The 14,881-nt window shown below is 54.3% G+C and overlaps 1 protein-coding gene across 4 annotated transcripts; it reads left to right on the top strand.

Moving 5' to 3' along the window:
- The first annotated feature begins 662 nt into the window (after positions 1–662).
- On the top strand, positions 663–7,986 carry KLHDC8A (kelch domain containing 8A). 4 transcript variants are annotated; one of them, XM_036864475.1, is made up of 6 exons: positions 663–1,017; positions 1,372–1,958; positions 4,675–4,839; positions 5,072–5,287; positions 5,902–6,003; positions 6,876–7,986. In XM_036864475.1, exons 2-6 carry the CDS (start codon positions 1,583–1,585, stop codon positions 7,067–7,069), a joined length of 1,053 nt encoding a protein of 350 aa, XP_036720370.1. In that variant the 5' UTR covers positions 663–1,017; positions 1,372–1,582; the 3' UTR covers positions 7,070–7,986. The 4 variants fall into 4 exon arrangements, with proteins under 4 accessions (XP_036720370.1, XP_036722810.1, XP_036721969.1 ...); XM_036866915.1 differs by lacking the exon at positions 4,675–4,839; XM_036866074.1 differs by lacking the exon at positions 5,902–6,003.
- Positions 7,987–14,881: the final 6,895 nt, after the last annotated feature.

Here is a 14,881-nt window from a genome sequence, read left to right as displayed (position 1 = left end):
TTTCAACACTTGGCTCTATTCAAGGGAACCATGTGGGAGGACCCCACAAGCCTGCAGTTCATCACACCAGGTGGCTCACTGGTGTCATGGGCAATTTTTTTACTGGGGACTACTGTCCTGATAAGGCCATTACAGAATGGCTTGAAAGAATTATTTGGCAAGACCTGTGGGTTGGTGCTGAGGGCCAAGATTTGATAACCAGGTTTTCCCTTCCTAAGGTGTGATGTTGGAGGGACCACTCACGTGTTTGCGTTTCCACTTTTGTCTCTGGCTGTGTGTCCACATAACTGTGCACTTTCTGTCAGTTTCTCCGTGGATATGACCATTTCCGGGTGGAGGGTGACGTGATGTGTAAATTATGCATCTGTACGCAGGTCGGTGTGTACATTGTTCGGATGCACCCGTGTCAGGTCTGCGTGCGTCACACCCACATAACTTGCTTCTATTAGGTTAAACCATTTGATAATACCTCCCCCAAAGCAAAGCCGACTATTGAGCCAGGCTGTCACGAACTGGGTCTGTGTACTGTAGATAAACTGGGTAATTGGACTCTCTGCCTCCTCATCCAAAACAAACACTCACAAACCGCCCACCCCCACACTGGAGGGAGTCTAGTCCCCGTCATCTGGGTACTTGGCTCTAGTGCCCCGCTTTCCCTGAACAGTAGGCAAGGTGAGCGTCTCCCGCCGGGCCCTTTCCCTCCCCCGCAGGCCGGGCGCCGCCAGGGCTTCTGTAAAGAGGTCAGAGCTCGCTTCGCCGCGGGCGCACGCGGTTCCTGCACAGGTGTGGCGGCTGATGGTGGGGATGTGCGTGGAGCAGGCTCGCCGGCCTCCCCGCACCCCACCCTCCGGCGGCGGCTCCGCTTCTCCTTCCTGCTGCTCATTTAGTATCCTCTTCTGCGTGTGACAGCGGTGTGCGGACCGGGGAAGGACAGAGCGCCCTCTCCCCTGCTCCCCGCGTCGCTCTCGGGTAATGCGCTGCTTGCGCCTCGCCGCCGCACTCCTCTGGCCTGGCTGTGTAAGTGGCGCGGGGGCAGGGACGGGAGTTGGCGGGGAGGAAGAGCTGGGGGAGGCAGGCGGCGGCGCCGAAAGGTGTTAACTCCTTGCTTCGCCGGGAGGCAGCTTGGCACCCTGAACCCCGGAACGCCCCCAGCCCCGGACGCGTTCCACGCGTTCCACGGGTTTCCGACCAGCTGGCTGGGAGCGGCGGGGGACAAAGCGGTGCGGGTTTGATGCCGCCGCGGGGTGGCGCCCTCGCCGCCGCGTCTTCCCTTGAAAGTTGGCGGGGGGTTGGGAGCCCGCTCGCCCGCCCACGCCAGGAGGCCCGGGCGCCGGGCCCGGCTGCCCTTGATTCGCCCCATTCCTCCCGCAGGGCCAGGCTCGGACGCCGCCGGACCGCTGAGTCTTGAGGGACAGTGAAGCGCTGGCCGGCGTCGGGGCCCTTGCCGGGGGTCGGGCGGGAGCCGGCGAAAAGGAGCGAGATGGAGGCGGCGAGAGGGGGCGCGGAGTAGCCGGCGGACCCCTGGCTCGCACCTCCCCCGGCGCTCCGCGGGGGCGCGGCGGGCGGGGCCCCCGGGGCTGCCATGGAGGTGCCCAACGTCAAGGACTTCCAGTGGAAGCGCCTGGCGCCACTGCCCAGCCGCCGGGTCTACTGCTCCCTGCTGGAAGCCGGGGGGCAGGTCTATGCCATCGGGGGATGTGACGACAACGGCGTCCCCGTGGACTGCTTTGAGGTCTACTCCCCCGAGGCCGACCAGTGGACCGACCTGCGCCCCCTGCCCACAGCCCGGGCCGGGGTGGCTGTCACCGCCCTGGGGAAGCGGATCATGGTGATCGGGGGTGTGGGCACCAGTCAGCTGCCTCTGAAGGTCGTGGAGATGTACAACATCGATGAGGGCAAGTGGAAGAAGAGGAGCATGCTGCGCGAGGCCGCCATGGGCATTTCTGTCACGGCCAAAGGCGAGTGGGGCCAGGGCTGAGGGCGGACAGAGAGAAGGGAGTGGGGGGCCACGGGGAAAGGGATGGAAGCCAACACTGAGTTGGAGGCCACTATCACACTCCTGATCCCCAGTTGATCTTTACAATGGACACTAAAACTAGAGACCCGCTGGCCTTATTTTACAGATGGGAAAATTGAGACTCAGCAAGTGAAGCGTCTAGTAAATCCATATGATGCCAGAGCTCCACTCCACCCCACCAGGTTCCTCCCAGCAAGCTGGGCAGGCCGGGCCAGAGGGGAGAGCCAAAGGGGGTTAGTGCAATGTCCCTGTACATCCCTTCATTCAGCAGAATGATTGGGCCTTCCACCCACAGCACCAAATCCCCTGAAATCTTCCTTGCAAGCGCCACCACCTCCAGACAAATATTTGGGGCCCTGGGGATGTTCATGCCATCCTCGTACCATCACCAGGCCCCACTGGGAGGGCTTTGGGACCTGATTCCAGGACCTTCTCCCCACCATCTGCCTCCTAATCTCAGAGACACTGATGAGTGGACACCAGAATGTTCCTGAGGGTCGTGCTTCTGTGGCATCTTGCCCAGGTTCACTAGGTTCTCAGGGCATGCATGTGCTGATCACATAGCTTTGATTCTCATTTTGCTTTTTCCAAGCCCATCATTTCTTTCTTTTCAGGCCTGGTACAGCCCAGAGCACAGAGGGGGCTCTGAAAGCTCTTTTGCTAAAACACACAGGGTTTTATGGAAAATGGCCCAGCAGGAGTTAGGAGACCCCAAGTTCAGATCAGACAGGCTTAGTGGGATGCAACCTTCCCTTCTTCTCTTGCAAAACCATTTCAGCTGCCTGTCAGGTCTACTGTAGATCAGAAACCAGTATTTCTTGAGCACCTGCTCTGTCCCTGGCACAGTTCTAGGTCCCAGGGAGGAAGGAAAGAGGCAGAAGATCTGATCCCTGCCTTTAGGAGCCCGGGTCTTACCAATGAAGGTCAGAGAGAGAAACTCTTAACTCAAAATCCCTGAGGGCAGAGTAGCCAATGGGGCCTCCTGAATTCCCAGTAAGAAAGATGGAAGGCACGGGGGCCCATGGGGAAATAGAGAGGGAAAGGGTAGTCCTTTATCTGCAGATCTCAATAAGTGGGGCTGAATGATTAAGAATCAACATTTATTGAGTCCTTACCATAGGTGCCTTATAGGTATTAACCCCTTTGACCCTCACAACCTGTCTGATGAGGTAAGTGCTATTATTATCCTCATTTTAGAGAGAAGCAATGTGAGGCCCAGAGAGGTTAAGTAACTTGCCCAAGGTTACGCAGCTAGCAGGTGATGGTCGAGTCTGTGCTCTTAACTATGGCATTGAATGGGTTCAATAGTTAGTTTACTAAGAATTTACATGCCTGTGTGCCATGCTTTCTAGCAGATGCTGGGGCCACAGATTAACAAATCTCAAGAACCTAACAATCTATTGAAAGAAGAAACATACAAAGGTTATTTCAGTAACGTGTGGCAAGTAGGGTGATGCAGGTGCCACAGGAGGTCCTGAGCCGCCGCTCTCAGCCCAGCCTTGCAGTTCAGGGACACCCAGGTGACTCTGAAAGGATGAGTAAGAATTGGGTTCAGGAATGGTAATGTGGTCTGGATGTGAGGGTTCCCAGCTGGAGGTGTCCGGGTGAAAACAGGAATAGAAGAGGCGGAGTTTGTGTAAGGTAAATTTCTCATTAGCAGGCCCCATCTCCCAGCCACAGGCTAGGGTTGGGATTTTTTTCCCTCTCTTTAGTAAGATTGGAAAGTAGAAAGAAGTAGTACTCATCCCTGCAATCCCCTTGAAGAATGAAAGTCTCATAGAGCCAGAAGCGGGGAGGACTGGCTACTAGGAGACAGAATCCCGGGTAGGGGTGAGTCCCTGGGTAAAAAGAGGGCCCTGGGGGTAGGGCTGTGTCCTTAACAGGCTGCGTGAGGTACTGGGGTGAGGCCCAGGGAAACATGGAGGCGTTGCCTATCCTCTCTGCTGCGCTGTGTCACCTGCAGCCAAGAGCAGTAGAGAGTGGGGGGGAACTCACTTCTCTGGGCAGGGCTTCTTATAGGGGCCAGTTTTCTCTCCTCCAAAGCCTCTCCCTCATTCACCCCTAGCCCATTCAGTGCAGGGTGCCTCCTGGAGCCCAGAGCTTTCCTGTGCATGAAGGAGGATAGCCTTCTCCTATCCGGACAAAGAAAGAGACGGCAGCAGGCCAGCGTCCCACAAGGCCAATAACAGCAGGGCTGACCTCATTTCCAAAGGCTCCTGCTAGGTCTAGAGAGTTCTGATCTGGGAGTGCCTGGGGAAGAGGCCACTATTGGAGGGTATCAGAGGAATACCCCTCCTCTTTGGCATCCCTCTGGCTGCCCAGGAAGGAGGAGAATGGAGGGGATAAGACCTGCAAAGTGTTGTCCAGGCCCAGACTCCACTGCGGTCTACCTCTGTGCAAGTATTTTGGGTTTAACCAAGGGCCAGACACCAAGGGAGGCTAAGGCATGTAGGCCTGACATGGCTTCAAGAAGACCCAGGCTTGACTGTGGCAGGAACTTTTAATGGTGCCACCAACCCATTCTCAGGCAGAGCGGTGGTTGGGACCTGGCCGGGCTTCAGTGCTTGTGTTCCAGGGGTTAACAGAGCCTGGCCATGGTAGGAGCTGAGTACAATGGGCCTGTCTCATAGTGTCTGTTGTATGGCCTTTCTCCTTAGATTACCGAGTGTACGCGGCAGGCGGGATGGGCCTGGACCTCCGTCCACACAACCACCTCCAACACTATGACATGCTCAAGGACATGTGGGTGTCTCTAGCACCCATGCCCACCCCGAGATATGCTGCCACCTCATTCTTGCGAGGTTCCAAGATCTATGTGCTGGGTAAGGACAGGTTGTCTGGCCCACGTCTGGCCCTTCTTCCCTCCCCCGGGTCAGTTCCGGTTGGAAGCAGTGCCTGTGTGCTGAGCATCTCCTGGGCACTGGGGGTTAATCATGCTGCCCCACCCCTCAGGGAGCTTCCTATATGATCTGATAACAGTCAGAAGGGGAAACCCAGCCCCAGTCCTCAGGGACTTACTCTTCTGCCCAACCTTCGCCCTACTCTGGCCTCCAGGGGGACGACAGTCCAAGTACGCGGTCAACGCCTTCGAGGTCTTTGACATCGAGACTCGCTCCTGGACCAAGTTCCCCAACATTCCCTGCAAGCGGGCCTTCTCCAGCTTTGTGACCCTAGATGACCGCTTGTACAGCCTGGGTGGCCTGCGGCAGGGTCGGCTCTACCAGCAGCCCAAGTTCCTCCGGACAATGGACGTGTTCGACATGGAACAGGGTAAGCTGGGCACCAGTCCCCGGCTGCGCACCTCCCTTCTGGCTGAATCCCCCACCTTACCCCCATCCCATCCATCCACCGAGGCTCACTTACCCAGCTGGGTGAGCCTTTCAGAGTCTGAACACCCTTCTCCATTCAAGGCTACTCTTGGGATCAAATTCTTTCATCTGTACAGGGTTCCCTTTGATTGGTTGGCTGGTTGTTTTTATCAAAGCCTTTTCCACCTATTGTCCATTCTTACAACATCCAGCCAGAGTCAGGTGAGGAAGGGCTTTTTCCTGTTTTTTACTCGTGGAAAAACAGAAGGATCCTGACTCTGATGCTCTCTGCCTCTAGTCAGCCTCCTTTCCAGCTTAAAGCCCGTGAGAACAGAGGTAGAACAAGGTGATTTGTCATAAGAGATTATGGTTCCTTGGATTGCAGCAAGCATGGGAGAGGGTAGAGTGTCATTTCAAACAGCAGGAGACATTGTATGTGCACTGAGCACACAGGGTAGATGGAGTGGAGATGCTGCCTTGGGTGAGAGCAGTTTGGGACTCATGTGTATTTGGAGGGGCAGGTGGTCAGCATCTGATTCTCTCTGTGTATCTCCTGCCATCATGCATGGCCTGTAGGGGGATGGCTGAAGATGGAGCGCTCGTTCTTCCTTAAGAAGCGGCGGGCAGACTTTGTGGCCGGCTCTCTGAGTGGACGGGTCATAGTGGCTGGAGGACTTGGTAAGGATAGATCTTCCGGGCTGGCACTGTGGTTCTGGTGCTTGGATTCTAGGCACTCTGCATGAGCAGGAGAGGGTGCTGGCTCCTTGCACACCGCCTGCCTACTGCTTTACTCCAAAGAATTTCAAAGCACTCCCCTCCTCCCAGCCTAGATGTCATGTCTCCATGGACGGGCCTCAGTTGCTGTCTATCTGTCCTCTTACACAGGAGAAACTGAGGCCCAGAGAGCATAAGGGGCATACTGATAACCATGTGACACAGGCTTGCCGAGCACAGGTCCCTGGGGCCCTATCCAGGAATGACTGGAGGTGAAAGTGTGGCAGGGATTGGCCTTGGTCCTCTTTCCAGCTCTCTCACAGAGTAGAAAAGCAGTCTGATCAAATCAGTTATTCTAATGAATTCAGGATTTGCTGTATAAGACCTCCCAGAGATTAGGGTATTTTGAAGGCGGGACCCCAACATCAACAGGGGAGAGACAGATGGGCAGTGGAGCTTCCAGGAACCCAGAGTTTACTCAGTGTGGACAGACACCCTATTTACCCACACAGGAAAGCAGCTTGATGTAAGCTAGACCATGTGAGCAGCTTTCTTAGTAAAGGGCAGAAGAGAGGCAGTAGTGTCTAGAAACTTCTGGTAAAAGCAGGCGGTGGGGAAAGAAAGTTACTCTTGAGATGAAAAGACAGAGAAGGCAGGAAGAACAAAGCAGCTGTTTGACAAAAGGGTGGGGAAGGAGCAATTCTGTAGCCAAGGAAGTTGAGGTTGATTGGCTTCTGCTTGTACTTCCAGAGGCGGGGAGCCAGATGGGGGGACTTCCCCGGGGCAGATAGGTGACTGGACTCCTTTGTAAGGTCCGGTTCCCTTGGCACTTTCAGGGAACCAACCCACTGTCCTGGAGACGGCAGAGGCGTTCCACCCGGGGAAAAACAAGTGGGAGGTCCTCCCCGCCATGCCCACGCCCCGCTGTGCCTGTTCCAGCATCGTTGTCAAGAACTGCCTCCTGGCCGTGGGGGGTGTCAACCAGGGTCTGAGCGATGCGGTGGAAGCCCTGTGTGTCTCTGACTCCTAGCTGGCTCTGGGCCCAGCCACCGTGTCCTGGACCGGATCACCCCACTCTGGACAAGAGGAATGATCTCATCAAAGTAGTTTGGGCTGCTTCCCCGGATGCCAGCTCCTGTCAGCAGCCAGTGGGGTTAGGCCCTAGGGCTCTAAATGACCTCTCCACCTCCAAACCCTACCAATCCGAGAAAACTGTAAGAAGTCTCGATGACTCTGCCATCCCCCTTCCCCTGTTGGAGCTCAGGTGACCTCTGGGGAGAGTCCTCACTTACTGCTCAAGCAGAGAAAGGTAGGTAGCAGGAGTATATGCTACCTCCCTTCCTGTGGGTTTACCTCTCCCATCTCCAGGATAGGGGGTAGGCAGGGCAGTTCTGACCCAGAGGATAGCTACTTGTAGCTGTCCTTTCCCTGGATCTGCGCTAGTCTGAAGGTCTCTTGGGATGGAAGATGGAGAAGGGTTGCAGGGGTCCCAACCCCTCTTCTCTCCATTGGTCTACATCCCTTCCCCCTTTGGTGACCAACTGTGGGCCTGCCCTGGACCTCATCTACTCAGCAAGAATTGGCCCTGAAGCTGGAGGCGGCTGACTTGGGAGGGAAGGCGGGTTCACGTGCACTGGTCCAGGTCAGAAGCCCTGGCCAGGAAGGACCCATGCCTCTCGGGGTCCTGATGGGAATGTAATGATGGGACTGGAGCAGACTCCCAGCCCAGGGTCTGCTCCCCACTCTTCTCCTCACTTCATTTCTCCTTCGGTCACCCCTCCCCACCAGAGGCACCAGAGGCACCCCTCCCCTTTGTCACTGACAGCCCCAGAGTGTTTCTGTGTGAAACCTTATTTACACTGTGGCATCAAAATCCACAAAGGATGGATTAATTGCACTCTGGTTAACAGCAGCAGCACAATGATTAAAATCTATATTCCTATCTTCTCTGGCACCCTGATGCAGGGGCGGGGTGGACGGTGTCTTGATATGCGGAGGGGACCGCATGAAACAGTCCCTCTGACATTCTCAGGCTAAATGGGGCCCCAAGGGACCACTTGTTCTTGGCTGTTCCCTCTGAGGAGGTTCCACCTTCAAACCACCCTGCCCCGACCAGTCACCTCACTCCTAGGAAAACAGCACACTTTCCTCTCCTGAGCGTTGATGCCCACAGGCGTGTTGGGAAAAGGCTGCACTCATTAACTGACTTCTTCGTTGGGTTACTCCTATGACTGGCCTCAGTTCATTCAGCTCGAGCTCATTTCTGTCTTGCCCACAGTAGAAAGGTAATTGCTCACTGATGTAAAAACGTGAAGGACATGCCTCCTTTTAGCTGGTATAGCCGCTTTCTGATTCCAAGTTATTTTTAAAAGCTGTGCTAACACGGGGGATACAAAGATGAAAAAAATACGTGCCCTGGAGGGGTGGGGGGGGGGTCAGAGAGCACTCACCACATGCTGGTATGATTATTTCTCCTGAAGCAGGAACACCCGTCTGAGGGGTCAGGGGGAGACTCCTGGAGGAGGTAACACCTCCACTGAACCTTCACAGACAAGCGGAACCAGGGTCCTTATGGGACAGTCGTTTTGCCTCCCTTTCTCTCGTACCTGATCTTTTTCTTTACTTGGGCACTGGAAGGACACTGCCACCTGCTGGCCCAGCCTTTCCCTCCCACCTTGGCATCCTGTGGCCACGGGTGCCCCCTGCGGAGCAGACTGCAGAGAGGCCTTCCCTACTGCTTCCAGACCCCCACCCCCAGCCCATTTCCGTTGAGCCCCCTGAAGTGACTGTTAGAAAGAGGGGCTGGGGGAGCAGGTTAGGGGAAGCATTGCAAAGCCCAGCCCTCCATTGCACTTCAGTCTCTGCACTGCCTGCTCCCACGCTCCCCAACCCCTCCCCAAGAAAGGCATTTACAAATGGGGTCCCTCCACCCTTTCTAACAGGAAGCCTAGCCTTGTGTGTAGGAGGCTTTCCAAGCACACAAAATGGCACCAGACCTGTGGATGGGACTGAGGCATTTTAAATAGTTGGGGTACCTTATGGCTGTAGCCAGCCCTAAAGGTTCTTCCCATTATGAGAATGGGGGACTGACCGCTGCAACCTGTGAGGGCCACTCAGGGCTCAAGCTGGTATTTGCTGAGGACTCACCTCTTGGAGGTCCATGCTGGGAAGACTTTGGGTGTGGCTCACCGAGGAGCGAGGGAACTAGGAGGTGTCAGCGGCACACCTCATGGCTGTACCTCATGGTACTGCAGAGGCCGCTCAGGATCTGGGGTCCAATGGCCTGGCTCCGGGCCTCACTCCCCTCCCCGCCATAGGCCTTCTCATCCCCGTCCCTCTCTGGGAAGTTCCCTCCCCTCTCTTGTCTTCATTTCCCAATGTGGAAAACAAAAGCAATGACAATGCCATCTCACAAGTTGGCAAAGCACCAGCTTCAATCCTCAGATCAACTCTGTGGAGAAGGCAGTATCCTCGTGTCTTGCACATGAAACAACTAAGCCTCCAAGAGGTTATATAACTTGTCCAAGGTCACAAGCTAGTAAGTGACCGAACCAAGTCTGATTCTAAAACCTGTGACCACAGTACTGCATTGCCTCAAATGGAATAGCACGTAGGAAAGGGAAGAAAATCAGCTGCTCTGTACTATGTAAGGGTTCAGAATGTCAAACCTGGAAAGATGGAGGGCTCCAAACATTCCTTTTGTTTCCCAAGGAATGAGTATGAGGATTAGCAAGGAAAGATTGGGAAGGGCTCCCTAACGTGAAATGAGCATAGAATATTCCTAAATTTACATCCCAGGAAAGTTCCCTTCTGGCTCTGTGACTGTGTCAGCTATTCCAAAGCATTGTTTGACACTGAACTCCAGTTATGTGTCTGGCATGGTGCTGGACTTGGGATTCCTGCCCTCCAGTCGTTGCAGTCTTGGGAGGGAGATGGGGACTAAATCTGCAGTTAGTATTTGATGAGACAAGTGTCAGCCTTTGCTAGTGCAACCCAGAGGTGCCCCATCCTTACTGGTTACAGAGAACTGAGAGGAACTGAGGGGATCAGAGAGGTTTCCAGAAAACAAATCTCAAACTGCACTTTGAAAGAAGAGGGAGGACAGCCAGGCAGAGGAGGATGACCCCAGGCTTTGAAGCAAGAAATACGGGTTCAAATCATAATTGTCATGTGCGGATTGATCTTGGGTACGTTGTTAACCCCTGAATCTCAGTTTCCTTATTTGTAAAATGAACAAAATAAGGCCTCACTGAGGTTAAGAGCTACCTGCTATACACAAAATGATTTGCATATATAAGGTGAGTACCTGCATTATTATTTTTTGTTGTTGAGGGAGAGACAGAGGTGTTCTCAAGTCCACTGAGGGACAACATGCACATTGCAGAGAATCTAGGGAGATGGGCTGGAAGTACAGGCAGGGCAGATCAAGAGGCCTTACGTGCCTTGCTAAGGAGTCTGGACTTTATCCATATGGGAAACTGGGAGCAAATTAAGGATTTTAAGTGGAGAAGCATCATGATCAGATTTGTGCCGTTGGAACATAGGATAAGCCAAGTTCCTCTTCTGAGGAAAACGAAGTAAGTAAAATCACCAAGGCACCATCTAAGATCAGAAAGAACCCCAGGGACTTCCCTGGTGGGGTAGTGGTTAAGAATCCGCCTGCCAATGCAGGGGACCCGGGTCCAAGAAGATCCCACATGCGGCAGAGCAATTAAGCCTGTGCGCCCAGAGCCCACGCTCCACAACAAGGGAAGCCACCGCAATGAGAAGCCCGCGCGCCACAACAAAGAGTAGCCCCCGCTCACGGCAACTAGAGAAAGCCCGCATGCAACGATGAAGACCCAACACAGCCAAAAAAATAATAAATAAATAAACAAATTTTTTTTTTTTTTAAAAAGAAAGAACCCCAGTTGGGGTTGGTATCCTCAGAAAAACACGTGGGCCGAGCTTGTCAGGCCTCCTCTGGAGGAAGGTCCATCTGCTGGGCAATTAAAGTGCCAGGAGGGTTTAGAACCACAGAAAGTGGACAAGTCCCTCCCTTCCATGGCTTCTTCTCCTCCAGAATTTCTAATGATCTCTTGCATTTGCTTTGAGCTTTCTGGCCCACAGATACCCTGAACAGGAGGTGGGGTGCCATCGGCCTTTTCCAACCCCCATCTTGTAGAAGAAGAAACAGAACCGGGAACCCTATGACTAACCCAAGTGGCACAACTAACAAGTGATGGAACGGAGATTCTAATCCAGCTGCCAGGGTGGAGGGGAGTGCACACCCCCACTGCCCACCATTCTGAGCTCTGCAGTAAGAGATGGCATCCCCGCCCCTGGGTGGCGGCAGAACAGGACCAAAGCCTCAGGCCAGGCTTGGTGAGATCAAAGAGTTGCGTGGGCAGGCGCTTCTTGTTGGCATTAGACAACTGCAGAAGTGAAGGCATGAGGCAGAGCACAAGCAAGAGCTGAAGAGACAGGCACATAAAAGGACCCAGACAGGTTGGGCAGATAAGTTTCCATTTTATTAGTTTCCTAGGGCTGCCATAACAAAATACTGCACACTGGTGGCTTCAAAAACAACAGAAATGTATTGCCTCACAATTCTAGAAGTCTGAAATCAAGAGGGAGGGGGAACCTTCCTTGCCTCTTCCTGGCTCTGAGGACTGAGCTGATCTGGGAAGGCTTCCTGGAGGAGACTGCTGTTATAACTGGGCCTCAAGGGAAGGGAGACTTGGGTGCCAAAGTGCACACAGGAGTGGGGAGTGATGTGAAAAAAGATTAGAAGGCAAGCTGGAGCCTGTGTCGACCTTGAATAGTGGGTCGATGCCTCGAGAAGAAGGGTTTGAGGAAGGTCGGCATCAGTGTGATATGATGGTTGTGGCCGCCTCTCCAAGCACACCCCTCTCCATCGGTGGTGCCAGGAGTGACGGGGGTGGGGGTGGGAAGTAGGGGGGAGGAGCCCATCTCTGGGAAAGGGTGGCGAGCCAGCTGGCTGCAAGGGCACAGTGTCTCTAGAGTGCCCTGTGTTACGTTCTTGTAGAGTCTGCATTCTCCCTCAGGATGTGACCCTTTAATAATTTAAACTGTGGGGTGTTTTCCCAAATATCCAGTTCATTTGAGCTCCCCAGGCAGGTGTGTGCCTGGTTCAAAGAACCCCCAGAGCCCACGTGTTCCTGATGGCATGAAGCAGAGCACCAAGAAACCACCGTCCGCAGCCCAGAGGCCAAAGTGTCCGTCTTTCCAAGAGTAATGGACCCCTTTACAGATTATGTGCAGTTGGTATTTCATACCAGACAAACTTCCTGCGACTCCACCCAGCATGCTCTGGGCCAGCCTGAGCCCTGCACATGCACACACTCACAAACATACACACACACACACTCACCTCTCTCCCTTTCCCCTCCCCTCTCTCTTTCATGCTCACACACACCTCACACACCCACATCACACACCCACATACCCCTCAGTCTTACACAGACCTTACATGTACACTCGCAGATTTACACTCACATAATCACTCATGCTCACATACACAACTCACACACCTCACTCTTATGCTTCACACTTGCCTCACGCCCTTACAATATAGCTCACACTCACACATGCCTTAAACTCTTACACCTACACACTTCAAATACACCCCACACTTTTACACATCTGCATGCACCTCACACACATGTGCACACCCATTCACGCACATGTTTATGCTCTTACACACACCTTGCACTCACACATATGCCCCTCACACTTACACTCTGGTACACACACTGGGAGCAGGCGCCTGGGCTCAGCACCCCTTCAGTGTGGACGGTGAGTTGCCAGCTCTGGAGCATCCACTGCTTTGACATCCACACTGCCGGCCCCTCCAGAACCTCGTGCACAGTTTGCTGTAACAGCCAGGGGGACCTTTGCACCCTCAATTCCCTAGGACCTTAGGAAAGACTGGGATCCATCTATTTTACAGGGGAGGAAACTGAGACCCAAAGGAGTCCTGTGGCTTCCCCAAGTTGTCACAAGTTCCGTAAACGGGACAGGGCGGGGCGGGCGGGGGGAACCGTTTGTGGCTTCCCTGCTTACCTTCACGTGCTCAGCACCTGGTCCGTGCCCGGCAGGCAGCCAGCACTTGATAAACCTGGACTGAGACGGTGAATGGGTGAAGGGAAAGAACGGGGAAAGATCCTGGTGCCCCAGTCCAATTCCTAATTTAGCCAGACTGAATTCTTGAGACTTTTCTTTTTTTCATGCAAAACCTCCCAGCCGCCTACCTCCTCTGAAGAGGAAATATCTGGCAGATGACTCAGAAGGTCAATGGGGTGAGGGGCTGGAGGCCCGGAAGTGTCTGAAGACTTGATGCCTGAGGTGACACTTTAGAAGTGGTGGCTTTTCTAGGTGGTTCAGGGAGAACTCTGTCTCCCCCAGGCTCGTGGGGTCCGCCTCCCCCTCCCCACACCCTCCACATTGCTGCAGTGTGGAGACGGGGCGGGCGAGGAACTCAGGGCTTGCGGTTGGTGGCTCCAGCCTCGGTCAGCCTCGGAAGGGAGGGTGTGGATGTGCCAGGAGGTGAGGGACTCCTGAGGCCCCATTCACTGTCGCCAGAAGGTGGCCCACCTTGCCTGCCTTATCTGGAGGACCAGAAGGAGGACTTTGGGGTGACCGGCCTCCCATTCAACAGACAACGGGCCTTGGTCCTAATCTCAGTTTAGCAATTCACATTCTTAAAAACAAACGTTTATAAGGCAATAATAATTTACAAACCTCTTTCCCAGGCTCCCCACTCCAGATCCAGCGTCCCCATCTGTAGGAGAAGGGACTGGATTGGAGCTGCCCTTCCAGACTGGTCTTACTCTGCCTCAGACCTCAGGTCCCAGCACCTCGGGGAAGCCAGCTCAACCCTGGGTGGAAAACGACCATCTCATCCCTCGCCTCCAACCCCCTCCACATGGCGGCTGAATTCCTCTGCCCTTTCAGTAACCATTCTCATCTGCAAACCTGCCTGCACCATCACAGCTGAAACACCCACCCTCAGCTGCCCCTGGTCCTCCAGGTGATTCCCAGCCTCCGTCTTGACTTCTAAGACCCTTCACAAAAGTCCTGCCCTTCCAGCCTCCCCTCCTTACCTCTGCCAAGTGTGGCTTGTGGGAGACCACTGGGAGCAGGCAGTTCCCTAAACTGTCCCTGCTGTTCCCCTCCCAACCCTGCCCCAGCCCATCCCTCCCCGCAGAATGCAGAATACCCCCTCCTTGTGTACCCCCACCTCACCCCCATACACACAGGGCTCCTCAGGACACGGTGAGATTGTTAACCCTCGTGGGCCCAGAGCATCACCGCGCTGGGCACCAGAGCCTAAATGTGTAACAAGTGACTGAATGGAATAAATGTGTAGCAAACGACCAAACAGAATGAAAGTCAGACAGCCAAGGGCCCAGAGAGCACCAGCTTTGAGAGTAACCTTTACAAAGCCCCCCTTCCTCTGAGCACATCTGGCTGGTATGAGGAACCAGAGCCAGGAAATCAGCAGTATTTCAAATCCCCCTGCTTATGGGGTGGGTTCTCTCTCCCCTTCTCCCCGGGCTCTGACAGGAGTGATAGGTCAGAATTGGGCTTTTCATAAGCTGTGGGTGACAGCCAGCCTATTAATCCAGGCTGGTGGTAGCAGCCCCAGCACCAGATTGTGCTAGTGTCATTCAGGGCCAAGAGAAATGCTAGCTCCCGCCTTCCCTTCCCAAGGGCCAGGAGCTGGTGACCTGGCTAAAGAATGTGCTTCGCTAGGGGTTTACATTCCAGGATCAGTTTGGGAGGCAAAGGGCTTAGGTTGCCAGTGGGAGCCAAGCATGGGCAGGGAGGCGGCACCGGG

This window comes from Balaenoptera musculus, chromosome 1, assembly GCF_009873245.2.
Source record: "Balaenoptera musculus isolate JJ_BM4_2016_0621 chromosome 1, mBalMus1.pri.v3, whole genome shotgun sequence".
Taxonomy (NCBI): domain Eukaryota; kingdom Metazoa; phylum Chordata; class Mammalia; order Artiodactyla; family Balaenopteridae; genus Balaenoptera; species Balaenoptera musculus.
Note: the sequence above shows the minus strand (reverse complement) of the source record. Positions and strands in the feature narration are given on the sequence as shown.

Excerpts from the sequence above, each read along its gene's own strand:
- KLHDC8A (XM_036864475.1), top strand. The coding sequence starts at position 1,583 with ATGGAGGTGCCCAACGTCAAGGACTTCCAGTGGAAGCGCCTGGCGCCA. Across the intron at positions 5,288-5,901 it reads CGTGTTCGACATGGAACAGG|GGGGATGGCTGAAGATGGAG; the intron begins GTAAGCTGGGCA and ends CATGGCCTGTAG. Across the intron at positions 6,004-6,875 it reads CATAGTGGCTGGAGGACTTG|GGAACCAACCCACTGTCCTG; the intron begins GTAAGGATAGAT and ends TGGCACTTTCAG.